The 19,487-nt window shown below is 46.8% G+C and overlaps 1 protein-coding gene across 1 annotated transcript in view; it reads left to right on the forward strand.

The window, feature by feature from the left end:
• The first annotated feature begins 1,410 nt into the window (after window positions 1-1,410).
• LOC147098067 (dickkopf-related protein 4-like) overlaps window positions 1,411-19,487 on the forward strand; it is a 30,033-nt gene continuing 11,956 nt past the window's right edge. The window contains exons 1-2 of the mRNA XM_085970811.1: window positions 1,411-1,533; window positions 14,144-14,294. Coding sequence (XP_085826937.1) covers window positions 1,411-1,533; window positions 14,144-14,294 — 274 coding nt within the window. The remainder of the gene's footprint in view (window positions 1,534-14,143; window positions 14,295-19,487) is intronic.

Below are 19,487 nucleotides of genomic sequence, written 5' to 3' on the forward strand. Positions count from 1 at the left end.
GCTCCTGCTGCCTGGACCGCTCTGTAGGAGCCCTGCAGTACTCAGCAGAGTGTGTCTCAAGATTCATCGTGGTCTGCTGCATGCTCCACAACCACGCCATCATGAGGGCACAGCCCTTGCTACCAGGCATATGGCGAGCTGCTGAGGATGAGTAGGAGGAAGCAGAGGAAGAGGCGGCAGAGGAAGAAGTGGAGGAGAAAGCGGAAGAGGGTGAAGCGGATGGAAGGAGGCAACCCAGACAGCCACTTTCTCCCAGGGCTGTCCGACTGTGGTACCAGTGAACACAACCCCAATTCCCATTTCAACAACAGTCCCAAACCATACCTTCCCTCTGTTAGTGACCATCACAACGTCCTCTTGGTCACAATGCTGAAATAAAAGTCGCCACAAAATAAATCTTCCAATCCAACTTTATAGATCAACCCATCCAATATTACATAACAAAGTCAAGTAATCACCCTTGTGCATTCCCTCAGTGCCTGTCTTGCCTTTGCCTGTCCTAGTGCTCCTACGCAGTGCTACCCCAGTGGCTGCAGCATGGTTGGTGGAAGGCTGCTGACTTCCAGTGGGGGAGACTGCAGATGGCCTTGCAGGACAACCTCGAGCACTTTGGACCTGGAAAGTCAATTATTGCAGGTGAAGGGTTTGGGGACATTTCTGTGAGATGTTATAAAAAGTACAAGGCTTTTCTGCTTCTCTGGCTCCACAGGTGCTGCCTGGCCCGCTGAGTAGTTCCAGTCATTTCTGTTTGCTTTTAACTTTCCGGTAGAGCCCCTGGGGTGTCTGAAATGGAAAGGATTCCTCTTCTTCTTTCTCTTAGGCAGTCCCTGGGAACCGAGGATGACTTCCACCCCAACACCTCTATCCCTTCAGGAACGCAAGGTCCTTTTTTTTTTAAGTGATCAGGATCAAGCTGTGTATTTGGAACGGCATCCTCAGCTACCTGCCAACTAATTACAAGGTGTTGTGGGGAGTGTTTGAAGTTGCAGGTTGACTTCTATCCGGCTGGCTGCTGTCTCAGACACACAAAAAGGAAACGCAGAGAAAGGGGAAATGGTGAATAATTAGTAGTGTTGTGATGTGCGCGTGGGTGAGAAGTGCCTGCAGCCTCCTCTATTCGGAAACGCTTTGTTTGAAATGAAACAAGAGTTTAAACACATCCTTGTCCCTCCTCGAGTCCGGGCCTGTGAGAAGGTACAGAGAGAGACGTCAGAGGGGGAGGGAGCAGCGGGACTATAAGAAACACCAGCACATTCAGTAAACGGTTATCTCGGTTACAGGGAGAGACGGAGAGAATCTGTGCAAAGAGATAGGCAGCATTTCAGAAGGGGCGAGTCTCCCAACTGCAGTGAGCTGCCTTTTGCAATCTGGCATCCGTGTTTTATGTGATCCCTGTAACCACCTTGAACCATGAGTGGTGGGGTGTTCCTCCTCCTGCTGCTGTGCTGTCTCGTCTCTCACATCAGTGCTTTGGTCCTGGATTCCAACACCATCAGAAGTTCAGCCGAGGTTGGGCAGGATCCCACCCCGCAGGTGAGTCCAGGGTTAGCAGGGAGGGCTGCAGCTCCGAGAACCTCCCGAAATCCAGAGGCATGGGGGGTATCTGGGACAGGTGCTGCAAATGTGGGAAAGAGACTCAGCCTAGTGTTATTCCCTCCCCAAAAAATGATTGTGGGGAGGGAGAATGTGAGTGAGGAAGCAGCCAGTTACCCTTGCTTTTCCATAGAATTCAGGCGGTGGGAAGTTCAGCAAAAGACGCCCCTTAGAGTTCAGCTCCTCACCCCCCAAGCTGAGGTGGCCCGCAGTTCTGCCTCTGGGAATAGGAGACCTCAACGATCCAGGGTGTGAGGCAGGGATTCGGAAGGTATTTCGGGTAAAGACGAGTCCAAGAGATGGGCACCACTGAGATTCAGTGATTGTCACCTCCCTCCCACCGCTCTCAAAGTAGCTCAGAGACAAGAGGCAGTCTGAGAAAAGGACGGGCAGTCAGGGTGTGCAGGGATTGTAAAGCGGTGCCGGTAAATACAGAGCTACCCGACACAGATAATCCATGACTAAAAGTTGGGCAGGAGCTCAGCAAAAAGAGGGAAGAAAAGCTGTCCAAACCCTGGCGAATGATTGGCTGTTCTGCTCATTCTAACCCCAATCCAAATTGCGCAATTCTCCTTTTTACTAATCCTATCCCAATCCCAATGATATGACTATCCTCAAACAAAAAGAAAATACTGCAGATGCTGGAAATCTGAACTAAAAACAGAAAATGCTGGAGATACTCAGCAGGTCAGAGCAGCATCTGTGGAGAGAGAAACAGAGTTAACGTTTCAGGTCGATGACCTTTCGTCAGAACTGGAAAAAAACAGGAAATGGAACAGATTTTTAAGCAAGTGCAGGGGCTGGGAAAGGGGGGAGGGGAGGAAAGAACAAAAGGGAAGGTCTGTGATAGGATAGAAGGCAGGAGAGGTTAAGAGACATTAAGAGATATTCAAGGCGAGAGGAGATGGTAATGGGACAGGTAAGAAACAAAGGATGGCTCGAGATGAAGTGTGAATTGCGCTGGCAGAATGAAGGACAGCTGCCCTGTGGGAGAGAAGAAAAGACACAAACAAAAAGTGTGGATAAAAAATATATATATGATAGGGGCCGAGGTTATGATCTGAAATTGTTGAACTCGATGTTGAGTCCAGAAGGCTGTAAAGTGCCTGATCGAAAGATGAGATGCTGTTCCTCGAGCTTACGCTGAGCTTCAGTGGAACAATGCAAGAGGCCGAGGACGGTGAGGTCTGAGTGGGAGTGGAGCGGAGAATTAAAGTGACAGGTGACCAGAAGCTCGGGGTCCCCCTTACGGACTGAGCGGAGGTGTTCTGCAAAGCGGTCACCCAATCTGCGTTTGGTCTCCCCAATGTAGAGGAGACCACATCGTGAGCAGCGAATACAGTATACTAGATTGCAAGAAGTACAAGTAAATCGCTGTTTCACCTGGAAGGGGTGTTCGGGGCCCTGGACAGTGGGAAGGGGGAAGGTATAAGGGCATGTGTTGCATCTTGACGATGATATGACTATCCTGTCTCTTAATCCTAACCCTAACTCCAAAGATAACGCTGTCCTTTTGACGAATCCTTAGCCTTATGATAATGGCAACAGTACAACTGGGTCTCTAGCCCAATGAAATAGCAGCCCCACCAATATCAAATTCACTTACAAAAAGTAAGCTATCTTCTGGAATCATTTTCAGCCTCTTTCAAAGTCTGGAAATTTGTAGAGAACAAACAGGATTATGAAGCAACTGTTTAAATGTGCACTGCTAGATATTTACAACCAGAAAATTAATCTCTAATTTAACATCAAGGAGGTGGTTCTGTGAGTCTGGGTAATTATAGAGGAGTTGCGTTGTGTGTTAATTTGGAACTCACCAAGAGCTGTACTGTCTCCCCAAATTGTTCTGTGTTGGGAAAAAACTATGCTGAGTGTGTGTGTGGTGGCGGCGGGGGGGGGGGGGGGGGGGGGGGGAAAGAGAGGGGAGAGGAAAGTAACATTGATTGTGATGCTTTAATAGTTTGCACTGAGGCCACATCTCAGAATCAATCATGCTAAATTACTTGAATCAAATGGAAGTTGCACCGGGTCAGGGTGACAATGAGAGGGATGCATTGGGTCTCTAATCCATTCTGATAGTTTGCAACACCTGTTGGTTTCTGGCCAGGGAGACTTGCAGCCTCCTCGCCGCTGAATGCCAAGTCTGCTGTTGTTAATTATTAAAAATGCAATGCGATCCCAAACCATTTAGCTGCGAATTACCAGAAGTTGTTCCCCATAATTTTTTGCAATCACAGATTGGTTGGTGTGAACCAGAAATTTGCCCGTCATCAGTTGTCAAATCAAAGCCCCGTTTTATGGGTAAATCTCCCTTAGTATGTGAACCGGCTCTCTCACCTTCCCAAGAGCCATGTGGCTTTCACTGTCCGCCACTGCAGTGATCGTGTCTGCTGCAAGGTGCACTCCAATGAACTAGGAGAGACAGACTGTTGTTATTCCACCCCTCCACTTACCCAGAGCTGGAGGGAAGGAGCTACCTAGCAAGGTGGCTGGAATGTGACGGTGAGATTGTGTGGATCAGAGGTAAAAAACACTCAACATCCCACTCTCTGCCATCCAACTCATTGCGAGAACTCTGTTATCTTCGTTTGACTAACAAGACTCTGCTGGTTGGCATCAGCCAAGACAATGGTGATCCGTTACGCTGGGCGGGGGGTGGAAATAAGCCAGAAAGGAGTAAAGCATCTGGATGAAATATTGGCCAAGGGATCAGTGGGTTGTGTCCCGCAGAAGCCGCTGCTGCAACCAGTTCCAGATGCCAGTGAATTAAGTTCTGAGTGAAGCAGAGAAAAGCCATGAAGGTGGTGCACTGTGGAGGCAAAGAGGTCAGCCCTCCCACCCAGTGTGGTGCCAGTGGGCTTTGCAGTCTCCTGTCGCTCAGTCCCATGTGACGGCATGCTCACGCTGGCTAGTGTCCAAGCGAGCGTGCGCCACAGCACCTTAGGAGCTTACAGCACCAGAGGGAGGCCATTCGGCCCGTCAGGCCTGTGCTGGCTCTTTGAAGGAGCAGTCATGTTTTTTGTCCGTAACCCTGCAAGTTGCTCATCCTCAAGTATTCACTTTTTATAAAATTGAGATTTTGTACAAATGAGTCAGAAGATTCCATCCCCTCGCGGCTCTGAAGTTACCCCCAATGCTGGAGCTTTTCCTCAGTCTGTGGCCCAGGGAGGGAAGACAGATCCCTCTGTTGTTTGTCAGTATAATGTCTAATGAGGAAGCACAGTTAACCCATTTTAATTTATCCAGAGATTATAATTCTCCCCACACCACCCCCCCCCCCTCCCCACACACACACACACACATTGTAACATTCAATTAAATGATTTCATAAAATTATAGAAACTGACAGCACAGAGGGAGGCCATTCGGCCCGTCGGGCCTGTGCTGGCTCTTTGAAAGAGCCTTCGTGTTTAGTCCCACCCCCCCGCTTTTTGTCCGTAACCCTGTGAGTTCCTCATCTTCAAGTATCACCCCCACTAGCACCAGTGTCATGCCATTTTTTCCCCCCACAGGATTTTCTTTTAATTACATTGTACAAATTGCATGCACGTTCTCAGGTCACAGTATATGCAGAATATACGCTACATTCGAGGTAGTATGTAACTCGCAGATACATACCATGCGGGCTCTAGAGTTCTGCAGAGTTATACATCCACCACAACAAACACATGGGCAAAGCACCTGTGGGACATTTGACAATCAGACCAAATGATTCTGCAGGTAGTTTGTACTGTGTGAGGCAGTATCGGACTGCTGGTGTCACTGAGATTTCAAGACAAAGAAAAAAACCAACAGTCGGTCAAGCCAGTTCCAATGGGTAAACTTCTGGACTAAAGTTTGTCACTTGTGTGCCATGTGGTCAAGTTCACTCTCTGTATAATTGTGCGATCACACCAAAGCCCACCTCCTATCCTCCTTACTTCCAATTAGCTACACCATCCGCTGTAGTACTTAAGTGACACTTTGCACTTCACATACATCAGCCACTAACCATCCCTTCTAGTGTGTCAGTGGCTATTTCATATATGTACAAAACTCTATCCATTCCACACATTACCTGTACTGTACATTTCCATAGTCTCTAGTTTATATATACACACACAATACATACCATGCCATGACTATGCCGCATAAAATATACTGCATCTATAGCTATAGAAAATCCGTCCCATATTAGGGACTGGAGTTTGATGGTGAAACTGTCAGCGTTTACCGTCATTACCCCTCTGAAACTGACCGCAACTTTAGGATTTAGCACATGTGCAACTAAACGCAGAAATCCTGAAGTTGCGGTCAGTCATTCACTGCTCTGCCGCAGGTTACGCTGTGGAATTCCCTACAGCCGGCAATCAATTGAAATCACACATAGGGACAAAAACTTCCCTTATTACACTGGAATATCGCTGTTAACCCATTCCCGCACCCCCACCCCCCCCCCCCCTGAAAAATCCTTGTTGAAACTGGGTTTTTAATGACTGAACAACCGTTCTGGCCCTGAAAAAACTAATTTTGTATTTGTGGAGTGTCAAATTTTTCCATTAATATGATTAAGAATTACATGTTTCTATAAATATTTTTTTGAAAGTTTGTTTACAATATTTCAGCTTTTACCTTAATCCTAAGTGTAAGTCCCAGTCTTTATTTCGCTGTCTGTAAAATTATAAATATTAGAATCTGTGCATTTTACTTCTTGGTTTGCTGTCTGTGAGAATTCTTCAATCTGATTGGCTGCTCAGCCTGCTTGATGACATCACTGTTGCTGGACGCTGGAGATTCGCTTGATTTGGCGCCAGATTCAACAAAGGTCGGGAGAGCTGAAATCGACGCCACAGAGATCGCTCGATCTTTGTGGGCCGCTTTCTTCGGGGGCCAGCGGCGAGCGACTTCGCTTTGCCGGTGACCATAAATTCCGGGCCACTAGATCAGGCAGTGGCATTCCTAGTTCTGATCATCTCGCTCTAATCTAATAGAAAAAGCTCCATAATTATAGTGCAAGTCCCTTCAAGTGACCCAAATATCATCAGGTACATCAAGTACCCCTGATATAGTTTTCTGTCCAATCAGCACTGTGGACTTGTACGAGATGGAAATTTTCTCCTGCTATTGTCTTGTGTGTGTAAAAAGTGTACATGTGCTAACTTATTGAAGTTTTAACCTTGATAAAATAGTGCATGCATGAATTTTACATTAGTGCATTAACCAAGTACTTTCTACCCTGATGTGAGGTGAGAAACAGGCTGTAATTAATAAGACACCAAATGTCATGGAAATCCTATGACCGGTTCTCTTTTCCCACCTTTGCCCCACCCTCAAAAAAAATAATCACCCCAAAAATAGCGTGAATTTCTCCTCAATTAATCTATAGTGACACGTGAACAAACTGCCAAGAACATTAAACGAACACACCAGAAAAGGTAGAAAACACCATGAATTTTCAGTGGAATATGAATATATAGAATCATAGAATCCTACAACACTCAAGAAGCTCGACACCATCCAGGACAAAGCAGCCCGCTTGATTGGCACCCCATCCACCACCTTAAACATTCACTCCCTCCACCATCGGCGCACCGTGGCTGCAGTGTGTACCATCTACAAGATGCACTGCAGCAACTCACCAAGGCTTCTTCAGCAGCACCTCCCAAACCCACGACCTCTTCCACCTAGAAAGACAAGGGCAGCAGGTGCATGGGAACACCACCACATCCAAGTTCCCCTCCAAGTCACACACCATCCTGACTTAGAAGTATATCGGCCGTTCCTTCATCGTCGCTGGGTCAAAATCCTGGAACTCCCTCCCTACCAGCACTGTGGGAGCACCTTCACCGCAGGGACTGCAGCGGTTCAAGAAGGTGGCTCACCACCACCTTCTCAAGGGCAATTAGGGATGGGCAATAAATGCTGGCCTTGCCGGCGACGCATTTACGACCCATAAACGAATTTAAAAAAAGAATGAGGCCATTCGGCCCATCACACCTGTGCCAGCTATTTTGAAAGAACTGTCCCATTCAGTCCCACACCCCAGCTTTTCCCCCATAATCCTGCTAATTAGTCCTCTTCAAGTACATGTCCAATTGCCTTTTGAAGGTTCCTGTGGAATCTGATTCCACCACCCTTTCAAGTCGTGCGTTCCAGATCATAACAACCCTCTGCGTGAAGAAATATATGAGGGCAGTAATTGGGTCTGTGGGCGCAGAAAGAATCATGAACTATTAAAGCTGGTTACTGGCATCATCCCATCCCCGGGCAGGGTTACAATAATGTAAACCACACGATAAAAAATGTGCAGGCATCAATTTGAAAAATGACAGTAACATGGTTCCAACATTCTGTGACCCAGTAGGCACGGGAGGGATTTTGCCACTTTATGTTTTAAAGCTGCCAGCTTTATGTTTACCGTAGAGCTTTACCATTAGTGGCCGTACCTTCAGCTGCGGAGGCCCAAGTTCTGGAATTACCTTCCTAAACCTCTCTGGCTCTCTACCTCTCTGGCTCTCTACCTCTCTCTCCCCCCCCCGCCCCCCCTTTAAGACGCTCCTTAAAACCTACCTCTTTGACCAAGCTTTTGGTCATCTGTCCTAGTATCGTCTTTTATGTGGCTCGCTGCCAAATTTTGTTTGATAATCGCTCCTGTGAAGCACCTTGGGATGTTTTACGACATTAAAGGCGCTATATAAATGCAAGTTGTTGGTGGTGTTGTAGTGCGGTTGGAGTGTATATTGGATGCTGGAGCATGTGGTTGTCTTTGGAGATTTAGAATTCACCATGCATTTGATTGTAGTGTCTGTTTGTTTAAATGAAGAGTGTGTTTGGTTGTAGCAGAGCCTGAATGAGAAACAGACACAGAGAGAGCCAGAGAATGAGACACAGAGAGGAAGAACACACAGAGACAGAGAGTGAGAGACAGAATGAGGGAGCAACACAAGAGAGAGAGAGAGAGAGAGAGAGCAAAAGAAAGAACGAGAGGAAAGAGAGAGCGGGATCAAGAAAGAGAGAAAAAACCAGCGAGAGACCGAGAGAGTGTGGGAAAGAGAATGTGAGACAACATGAGAAAAAAGGAAAGAATAAAACCACGCTAGAGAGTTTGCAACAGTCTTGGTTAGACCACACTCGAACCTTGGTTAGACCGCACTCGAACCTTGGTTAGACCACACTCGAACCTTGGTTAGACCACACTTAGAGTACTGCGTACTGTTCTGGTCACCATATAGAGACACTGGAGAGGGTGCAGAGAAGATTTACAAGGATAATACCAGAAACGCGAGGGTATACATATCAGGAAAGGATGAACAGGCTGGGTCTCTTCGCTTGAAAAAAGAAGGCTGAGGGGTGACCTAATAGAGGTCTTTAAAATTATGAAAGGTTTTGATCGAGTGGATACAGAGAGAATGTTTCCACTTGTGGGGAAGAGCATAACTAGAGCCCATCAATATAAGATAGTCACCAAGAAATCCAATAGGGAATTCAGAAGAAACTTCTTTACCCAGAGAGTGGGGAGAATGTGGAACTCGCTGCCACAGGGAGTGGTTGAAGCGAATAGTATAGATGCATTTAAGGGGAGGCTAGACAAGCATATGAGGGAGAAGGGAATAGAGGGTTATGCTGATAGAGTTAGATGAGGAAAGACGGGAGGAGGCTCGAGTGGAGCATAAACACCAGCACGGACTGGTTGGGCCGAATGGCCTGTTCCTGTGCTGTATATCCGATGTAGTCTGGAAATAGTGACAGACAGAGAGAATAGAGATGTAGAGGAAGGTAGTGCAATTCAGACAGATTCCAGTCAGCTGTTCCTGGTTAGTTCTGTACAACAGCCAAGCACCTTGAATAGATCCGTTTGCAGCCATCTGCCGAGATTTATTATCCTTTAAATAATCCCTATGAATTGTGAGCTGGAGCAGGGGTTCGCTCACGAGTTGTCAATGTTGTCTGAGATTTGGTCCAGTCTCAGTAAAGCTACAATGAAGCTGTATTTCTGGAATCGTGTTATTTGCAGTTTTAGATCAGTCAGCTGCCCACTCAGCCACACTTCACCGAAGCTATTTTTACAGGGTTGGTGCATAAAATACATTCCCCTCTACAGGCAGGGTGAGAGAGCAGGATCTCCATCGTGTAACCAGTACCTGTTTCAGATCTGTCATGGCAAAGATAAAAGGAACACAAAAAATCTTAGAGAATGGGAATTCTGCCGGCTCATCCCAATCTCCAACCTGCTCATCCCAATCTCCAACCTGCTCATCCCAATCTCCAACCTGCTCATCCCAATCTCCAACCTGCTCATCCCAATCTCCAACCTGCTCATCCCAATCTCCTACTTGCTCATCCCAATCCCCAACCTGCTCATCCCAATCTCCAACCTGCTCATCCCAATCTCCTACCTGCTCATCCCAATCTCCTACCTGCTCATCCCAATCTCCTACCTGCTCATCCCCAATCTCCTACCTGCTCATCCCCAATCTCCTACCTGCTCATCCCCAATCTCCTACCTGCTCATCCCCAATCTCCTACCTGCTCATCCCCAATCTCCTACCTGCTCATCCCAATCTCCTACCTGCTCAGCCAGTTCTATTTCTCTCTGGAAGCAGGTGGGGCAGAGTCGTTTTGCAATGTGGATCCAGCTGGAAGATTTCCTTCCATCGTAATTTCTAGTGAAATCGCGAAACACATTCTTTAGAAACATGAAACAACCCAGAAAGTGTTAAAAGTGAACAGCAGACGAGAGCATTGCCACTGGTTAGTCCCTTCCCTGGCAACAAGCTAAACTGGGTGTAAAAATCAAGAGCTATCGTCCCATCTCCCGCTCTAACCTTAAAAAAAGACTTGCATTTCTATAGCGCCTTTCGCGACTACAGGCGTCCCAAAGCGCTTCACAGCCAATGAAGTACTTTTTGAAGTGTAGTCGCTGTTGTAATGTAGGAAACGCAGCAGCCAATTTGCGCACAGCAAGCTCCCACAAACAGCAATGTGATAATTACCAGATAATCTGTTTTTAGTGATGTTGATTGAGGGATAAATATTGGCCAGGACACCGGGGCGAACTCCCCTGCTCTTCTTTGAAATAGTGCCATGGGATTTTGACATCCTCCCGAGGGAGCAGACGGGGCCTCAGTTTAACGTCTCACCTGTAAGACGGCACCTCCGACAGTGCAGCACTCCCTCATTACTGCCCCTCCAACAGTACAGCACTCCCTCAGTACTGCCCCTCCGACAGTGCAGCGCTCCCTCAGTACTGCCCCTCCGACAGTGCAGCACTCCCTCAATACTACCCCTCCGACAGTGCAGCGCTCCCTCAGTACTGTCCCTCCGACAATGCAGCGCTCCCTCAGTACTGTCCCTCCGACAATGCAGCGCTCCCTCAGTACTGTCCCTCCGACAGTGCAGCGCTCCCTCAGTACTGTCCCTCCGACAGTGCAGCGCTCCCTCAGTACTGTCCCTCCGACAGTGAAGCACTCCCTCAATACTACCCCTCCGACAGTGCAGCGCTCCCTCAGTACTGCCCCTCTGACAGTGCGGGCTCCCTCAGTACTGCCCCTCTGACAGTGCGGCGCTCCCTCAGTACTGCCCCTCCAACAGTGCGGCGCTCCCTCAGTACTGCCCCTCCGACAGTGCAGCGCTTCCTCAGTACTGCACTGGAGTGTCAGCCTAGATTTCTGTGGTCAAGTCTCTGGAGTGGGACTTGAACCCACAACCTTCTGACTCAGAGGCGAGTGTGCTGCCCACTGAGCCACGGCTGACACATAAACTATGAATCTCCTCGCCTTCCTCCCTCTTGCACCCATGTGTCACTTCCATTCTGTCTGACGTGCATCGTTCACCTTTATTCAGCTTTCTCAATTAAAAAGCTGTCAGCCAGCCTCGAGTGCTCAGTGAGCTGCTGGCCTTGGTCACAGGGCGGGGCAGCGTCAGCTTTGCTCGAGGTAGGCTGCCCCCTCTCACCTCCCCTGCTACTTGGGGAGCGAAACAGAGGTCCAAGAAGAGGCCAAAGGTGCGCACTGAGTCACGTCCTCAGGCCCCAGCTCCTGAGCTCAGCCAGGCGCTCGGGGAGTGGATGGATCTTCGTGAATGGGTAAAGCAACCGGTTTACAGAGTGTTACATAGAATGTGCAGCACAGAAACAGGCCATTCGGCCCAACTGGTCTGTGCTGGTGTTTGGGCTCCACACCAGCCTCCTCCCACCCTTCTTCATCTCACCCCGTCAACATGTGGTTTGTTACCAGATCGTCTCCAGTGTTCGCGTCTCCAGAACAGATGTGCAATTGATGCACTCAGGCAGCAATCCACATTACGGCGCAGCTGGTGTAAGATTTCGAAGGATTTGTTAGGAGATCTCAAAAATAACTCGGGGTTTGCCAATGGACGTATCTCTACCTCCATCCCTCCTGGTCAGAATGGTGGTGGTGAGCGGTGACATAGAAACATAGAAGATAGGAGCAGGAGGAGGCCACTCGGCCCCTCGAGCCTGCTCCGCCATTCAATGAGATCATGGCTGATCATCCAAACTTCAGTACCTGAGCAGGTGGGAACAGAATGCGTGGTACTGTCTTCAATTGGTACCGTTGTGTAGTCATTGTTTGGGACAGAGTTGTGCTCAATTGAGGGTATGTTCAGTGGATTTGTGCAGCTCATGCTCTGTAACTGGAGAGTAAAAGAAAACTATAAATGCAACAACAACAACGTGTACTTATATAGCACTTTTAACGTAATAAAACGCCCCAAGGCGTTTCACAGGAGCTTTATAAAACAAAATTTGACACCAAGCCACATAAGGAGATTTAAGGCCGATGACCAAAAGCTTGGTTAAAGAGGGAGGTTTTAAGAGCCGTCTTAAAGGAGGAGAGAGAGGTAGTGAGGTGGAGAGGCTTAGGGAGGGAATTCCAGAGCTTAGGGCCTTGATAGCTGAAGGCACAGCCGCCAATGGTGGAGCGATTAAAATCAGGGATTCTCAAGAGGCCAGAAGTAGAGGAGCGCAGAGATCTCGGAGAGTTGTGGAGCTGGAGGAGGTTATAGAGATAGGGAGGGGCGAGGCCATGGAGGGAATGCTGAAATAAGAACAGAAAAAGCTGTGAATGGACAGTGGTTCAGACTGCGTCTGAAAAAGTGACACTTCAGGTGGAGAGCCTTCATTGGAGGTTGTTACTGACTGACCTGCTGGGAACCTCGAGCAGTTCTCCCTCGTGGAAAATTGCCTGAGATTGAAGGTGAAGTTTTCTAGGGCACGCTCCTGTTCAGAGCCTCACCTGTTGGGGGTCTGCACTAGGAAATCGCCTCCCAATTCCCATTTATTTCTGGCTGCACACACGCAACTTGCTGATATGTGCTCCCAGCAGGTGAGGTTCAGCTTCACAACTGTGCAGTCTCTGAAAAATGTACGCTTAGTGTCACCTCTGATCACACACTGTAATTTGTTAAACTGTTGGAATAGCAGAATTCATGCAACAGTTGACTGATTCTGTGTAATTTCAGGAGCTTTTACTGAACAGGGCTAAAGAGCTAAATAGGTTTGGTTACTGGGGTTAGACAGGAAGCAGTGGGTTTTGATCAGTGCCTGAGTCACTGTACTGGAGCCAATCCTGAGTTTGAAGAAGCCCAAATAGCACCACCTAGTGGCTGCACAGAGAAACATTCAACAAAAAGGCTGCTCTTCAATTATTGCCCTGGGAGTGTTTGATGGGACAGTGTCGAGGGAGCTTTACTCTGTATCTAACCCGTGCTGTACCTGCCCTGGGAGTGTTTGATGGGACAGTGTAGAGGGAGCTTTACTCTGTATCTAACCCGTGCTGTACCTGCCCTGGGAGCATTTGATGGGGCAGTGTAGAGGGAGCTTTACTCATTTACTCATCAGTTAATCCATCAAACACTCCCAGGGCAGGTACAGTACGGGTTAGATACAGAGTAAAGCTCCCTCTACACTGCCCCATCAAACGCTCCCAGGGCAGGTACAGCACGGGTTAGATACAGAGTAAAGCTCCCTCTACACTGCCCCATCAAACACTCCCAGGGCAGGTACAGCACGAGGTTAGATACAGAGTAAAGCTCCCTCTACACTGCCCCATCAAACACTCCCAGGGCAGGTACAGCACGGGGTTAGATACAGAGTAAAGCTCCCTCTTCACTGTCCCATCAAACACTCCCAGGGCAGGTACAGCACGGGTTAGATACAGAGTAAAGCTCCCTCTACACTGTCCCATCAAATAGTTCATCCAAACCCAAGGAATGGCATTCGAGGGAGGATGGCTAAATGATTTAGCTTAAAGTCAATGGCAATCAGGAAAGAGAGGTGTTCATCAAGCAGGTCAGGTTGGTTTGCAATAAGGGGAGTTGGGAACCAAGACAGATGATTACAACTTCCCTGGAAGCTTCCCAAAGTATAGATTGGGTGTATTTGGAGAACGGATGAAAGTGAGTGGCTTTCCATTCCCTCACTAACATTACACTGCAGAATTCCCACTCCCTCTCTTACATTGCATTACTCCCCACACGGGTTATTTCTGTGCTGTATTTGGAGCGTGGGTCTAATTCTTCGCTGAAATGCTGTTTTTGATGGATTTTTCAGGTGCCTCGTTGCTTGGCAGATCCTGAGTGCGGCCCTAGGAAATTCTGCCTTACTTCTCGCCACGAAGAACCCATCTGCACTGCTTGCAGACGGCTGAGGAGACGGTGCCAACGGGATGAGATGTGCTGCTCAGGAAGCCACTGTTTAAATGGTAAGAATTCAACAGCAGCAGTCTGATGTTGCACCAAACAGCACTGTCGGTGTGCCACGTTCAAGTAAAGTCGTCTCACCTTGCATTATAGCCCGAAGGGACTCCAGGTCAAGCTGGCTCCAACTGTTTTTGTACATCAGGTTGTGTGTGGTGAAGCTGGATGAGTCCAGGTCTCTGCTAATTCCACTCTTTAACAAGCCACTCAGAAATGTGAGCGCATGTGGGGCACCAAATACTAACCTGATGCTTTAGGTCATCACTGGGAAATCGAACCTCTGGATTTTCTGATTGCCATTATTTTGAACCCATTTCCGTCTAGCGTCCGAACACAGGTTGGAAAGTCGAGGTATGTTGCCTGGCGTTACCCTCGCATTGTTTGCTGAGGCCCACAATCCCAACCAATGTCTTGCTCAAGGTCCACTTTTGATATGACGCACCACAGAATGAGGGGACGGGATCCGTGCCCTTTCATCATACTGACTGGAGGCCAAGTTCCCCTGCGGGAGGAGAAAGACCCATAGAATGAATAGGATAAATTCACTGATCCCACACTCCATCTCCCGCCGAGCACAGGACTGGTTCTATTTTCACAGAGCCCTTTCACTTGCACTATGGACACTGGGATAATGCTGCCTTTTAACAGAATTCATTGGGAGCAAAGAAATGAGAAGGAATGGCACTAAATGCCAGCTCAGTAAACAACCCATAGCTGGCAGAAGGTGAAAGGAGGTTCGAGGTACATAGAGCAGCAAGTCTGCCTCTAACAACAGGTGAAGGGGAGATGGGCTGGAAACAGCCCCTGGGCTGAATCATGATAGCACGGCTGTAATCTAACCTCTTTGGTTTAACACTCAATGCTGAGCAAAGTTCGATTTAATCATTTTTTTTTTGGGTGTGTGGCCCATTCAAAATACTGCGCAGGCGCGGTTTTTCCCATTGAAAAGCCGGTGATCCGGCTGCGCAGGAGGGCGAAGGTGCAGCGCGCCTGCGCGGCAGCGCAGCTTAAGGGGAACATTGACGCCTTGTGAAATCTGCCTTTCAGGCTGACGGGATCCAAGTGACCATTGTTGGACACCTTAGGAGAGTTGTACGTTGGGACATCTTGGAGAGTTCTGGGTTAATAACCAAACTTTCTTGTATCTTGGAGCAACAGGCTTTCCAAGGTGCAACTTATTTTGCCTACATCAAAGGTAAACATCATAGATAGGACCTCATGGTCTATCTATTCCTAAATCCTTTGAAAACAGTCTATTCAAACAGTTGTAGTTCTTAACTTCAGAGCTACTTCTCTCAAACAATTCTTCCTGACTTAACTGTTCTTGAATCCTTTGAGAAATAGATTTATTAACCGCTTATCTTTCTATACTATAGTTAATGGATCCCTCTGCCCATGTTTATTACACTAGCCACAAAAGTTATACTTTAATTACTCATGGTCGATGTCGTCCCAGTCACTTATTTCCTTGCACAAGCATTTCTTGTAGATAATACTTCAGACATCAAAAGCAGAAGACAAGACCATAAGAAATAGGAGCAGCCCATACGGCCCATCAAGCCTGCTCTGCCATTCAATAAGATAATCGCTGAACTTCTACATCAACTCCACTTTCCCGCCCTATCCCCACATCCCCTGATTCCCTTAGTGCCCAAAAATCTATCGCTCTCAGTCTTGAATATACTCATCGACTGAGCCTCCACAGCCCTCTGGGGTAGAGAATTCTAAAGATTCACCACCCTCTGAATGGAGAAGTTTCTCATCTCAGTTCTAAGTGGCCGCCACATCATCCTGAGACTATGACCCCTGGTTCTAGAATCTCCAGCCAGGGGGAAACAGCCTCTCAGCATCTACCCTGTCAAGCCCTCTAAGAATTTTATACATTTCAATGAGATCACCTCTCATTCTTCTAAACTCCAGAGAGTATAGGCCCATTCTACACAATCTCTCCTCATAGGACAGCCCTCTCATCCCAGGAATCAATCTAGTGAACCTTCGTTGCACCCCTCTCTAAGGCAAATAGATCCTTCCTTAGCTAAGGAGAACAAAACTGTGCACAGTACTCCAGGTATGATCCCACCAAAGCCCTATAGAATTGCAGCAAGACATCCTTACTCTTATACTCCAAACCCTTTGCAATAAAGGCCAACATACCATTTGCCTTCCTAATTGCTTGCTGTACCTTCATGTTAACTTTCTGTGATTTGTGTACAAGGACCCCCAAATCCCTTGGAATCCAAATATTTCCAGTCCCTCACCTAAAAAATATTCGGCTTTTCTATTCTTCCTACTAAAGTGGATAATTTCACACTTCCCCACATTATACTCCATCTGCCTTCTTGTCCAATCACTTGGCCTGCCTATATCTCTTTGTAGCCTCCTGTGTCCTCCTCACAGCTTACTTTCCCACCTAGCTTTGTGTTGTCAGAAAACTTGGATACGTTACACTCGATCCCGTCATCTAAGTCATTGATATAGATTGTAAATAGCTGAGGCCCAAGCATTGATCTTTGCGGAACTCTGTTAGTTATACGCTGCCATCCCGAAAAAGACCCATTTATTCCTAGTCTCTGTTTTCTGTCCATTAACCAATTCTCAATCCCAGTCCATTATCCCAATCCCATGAGTCCTAATATTGTGTAACAACCTCTTGTGTGGCACCTTATCGAATGCCTTCTGAAAATCCAAAGATACTACCATCCTCTGGTTCCCCCCTTATCTACCCTGCTAGTTATACCCTCAAAAAACTAATAGATTTATCAAACACTATTTCCCTTGCATAAAACTGTGTTGACTCTGCCTAATCATATTATGATTTTCTAAGTGCCCTGCTACCATGTCCCAAATAATAGATTCTAGCATTTTCCCCACCACTGAGATCAGGCTACCTTGCCTATAGTTCCCTGTTGTCTCTCTCCCTCTGTTCTTGAATAGCAGGGTTACATTTGCTACCTTCCAATCCGTGGGGACCGTCTAGAATCTAGGGAATTTTGGAAGATCAAAACCAATGTGTCCACTATCTCTGCAGCCACCTCTTTTAAAAGGGTGTAGACCATCAGGTCCAAAGGATTTGTCAGCTTTTAGTCCCATTAATTTTTCCAGTAATTTTTCTTTAATATTAATTACTTTAAGTTCCTCACTCTCATTAGACCCTTGGTTCCCCACAATTTCTTATATTTTCTTTGTATCCTCTACTATGAAGACAGATGGAAAATATTTGTTTAACGTCTTTGCCATTGCCTTATTCCCCATTATAATGTCTCCTGTCTCTGCCTCCAAGGGACCCACTTTTATTTCACTAATCTCTTTCTTTTTACATACTTGTAAAAACTCTTACAATCTGTTTTTATATTTATTGCTAGTTTACTCTCATTCTATTTTCTCCCTCTTCATCAATTTCTTCATCATCCTTTGTTGATTTTTAAAACCCTCCAATCTTCAGGCTTACTCCTCTTTTTGGCAACACTGTAAGCTTCCTCTTTTAATCTAATGCTATCCTTAACTTCGCTAGTTAGCCATAACTGTACCAATTTTCCAGTGTTTTTTTTATTCCGTAAGGGAACGTATATTCGTTGAGACTCATGAATTATTTCTTTAAATGTTTGTCATTGCTTATGTTTAAAAAAGGAGGGAGAGAGAAAACAGGGAACCACAGACCGGTTAGCCTATCATCAGTAGTAGGGAAAATGCTAGAGTCTATTATAAAGGATGTGATAACAGGACACTTAGAAAATATCAACGGGATTAGACAAAGTCAATATGGATTTATGAAGGGGAAATCTTGTTTGACAAACCTACTGGAGTTTTTTGAGGATGTAACTGGTAGAATAGATAAGGGAGAACCAGTGGATATGGTGTATTTGGATTTTCAGAAGGCCTTTGATAAAGTCCCACATAAGAGGTTAGTGTGCAAAATTAAAGCACATGGGATTGGGGGTAATATACTGGCATGGATTGAAAATTGGTTAACAGACAGGAAACAGAGAGTAGGAATAAATGGGTCTTTTTCAGGGTGGCAGGCGGTGACTAGTGGGATACCGCAGGGATCAGTGCTGGGGCCCCAGCTATTCACAATATATATCAATGATTTGGATGAGGGAACCAAATGTAATATTTCCAAGTTTGCTGACGACACAAATCTAGGTGGAATTGTGAGTTGTGAGGAGGATGCAAAGAGGCTTCAAGGCGATTTAGACAAGTTGAGTGAGTGGGCAAATACATGGCAGATGCAGTATAACGTGGATCAATGTGAAGTTATCCACTTCGGTAGGAAAAACAGAAAGGCAGAGTATTATGGTGATAGATTGGGAAATGTTGATGTACAAAGGGACCTTGGTGTCCTTGTACACCAGTCACTGAAAGCAAACATGCAGATGCAGCAAGCAGTTAGGAAGGCAAATGGTATGTTGGCCTTCATTGCAAGGGGATTTGAGTCCAGGAGCAAGGATGTCTTACTACAATTCTACAGGGCCTTGGTGAGACCACACCTGGAGTAGTGTGTACAGTTTTGGTCTCCTTACCTAAGAAAGGATATACTTGCCATAGAGGGAGTGCAGCGAAGGTTCACCAGACTGATTCCTGGGATGGCAGGACTGTCGTATGAGGAAAGATTGGGTCAACTAGGCCTGTATTCACAAGAGTTTAGAAGAATGAGAGGGGATCTCATTGTAACGTATAAAATTCTGACCGGCTAGACAGACTGGATGCAGGGAGGATGTTTCCCCTGGCTGGGAGGGCGGGGGGGCTGTCTAGAAGGAGGAGTCACAATCTCAGGATACGGGGTAGGACATTTAGGACTGAGATGAGGAGAAATTTCTTCACTCAGAGGGTAGTGCACCTGTGGAATTCTCTACCACAGAAGGCTGTGGAGGCCAAGTCACTAACTATATTTAAGAAGAAGACAGATAGGTTTCTAGACACAAAAGGCATCAAGGGGTATGGGGAGAGAGCGGGAATATGGTGCTGAGATAGAGGATCAGCCATGTTCATATTGAATGGTGGAGCAGGCTCGAAGGGCTGAATGGCCGACTCCTGCTCCTATGTTTCTATGTGCCATCATATCTTTTAATCTAATTTCCAATCTACCTCAGCCAACTCACCCCTCATGCCTCCGTAATTGGCTTTGTTTAAATTTAAGACCCTATTTTCGGATTTAACCACATCACTCTCAAACTTAATATGAAATTCTATCATATTAT

This window comes from Somniosus microcephalus, chromosome 30, assembly GCF_052327205.1.
Source record: "Somniosus microcephalus isolate GS21.2 chromosome 30, FLI_Smic_1.0, whole genome shotgun sequence".
Taxonomy (NCBI): Eukaryota; Metazoa; Chordata; class Chondrichthyes; order Squaliformes; family Somniosidae; genus Somniosus; species Somniosus microcephalus.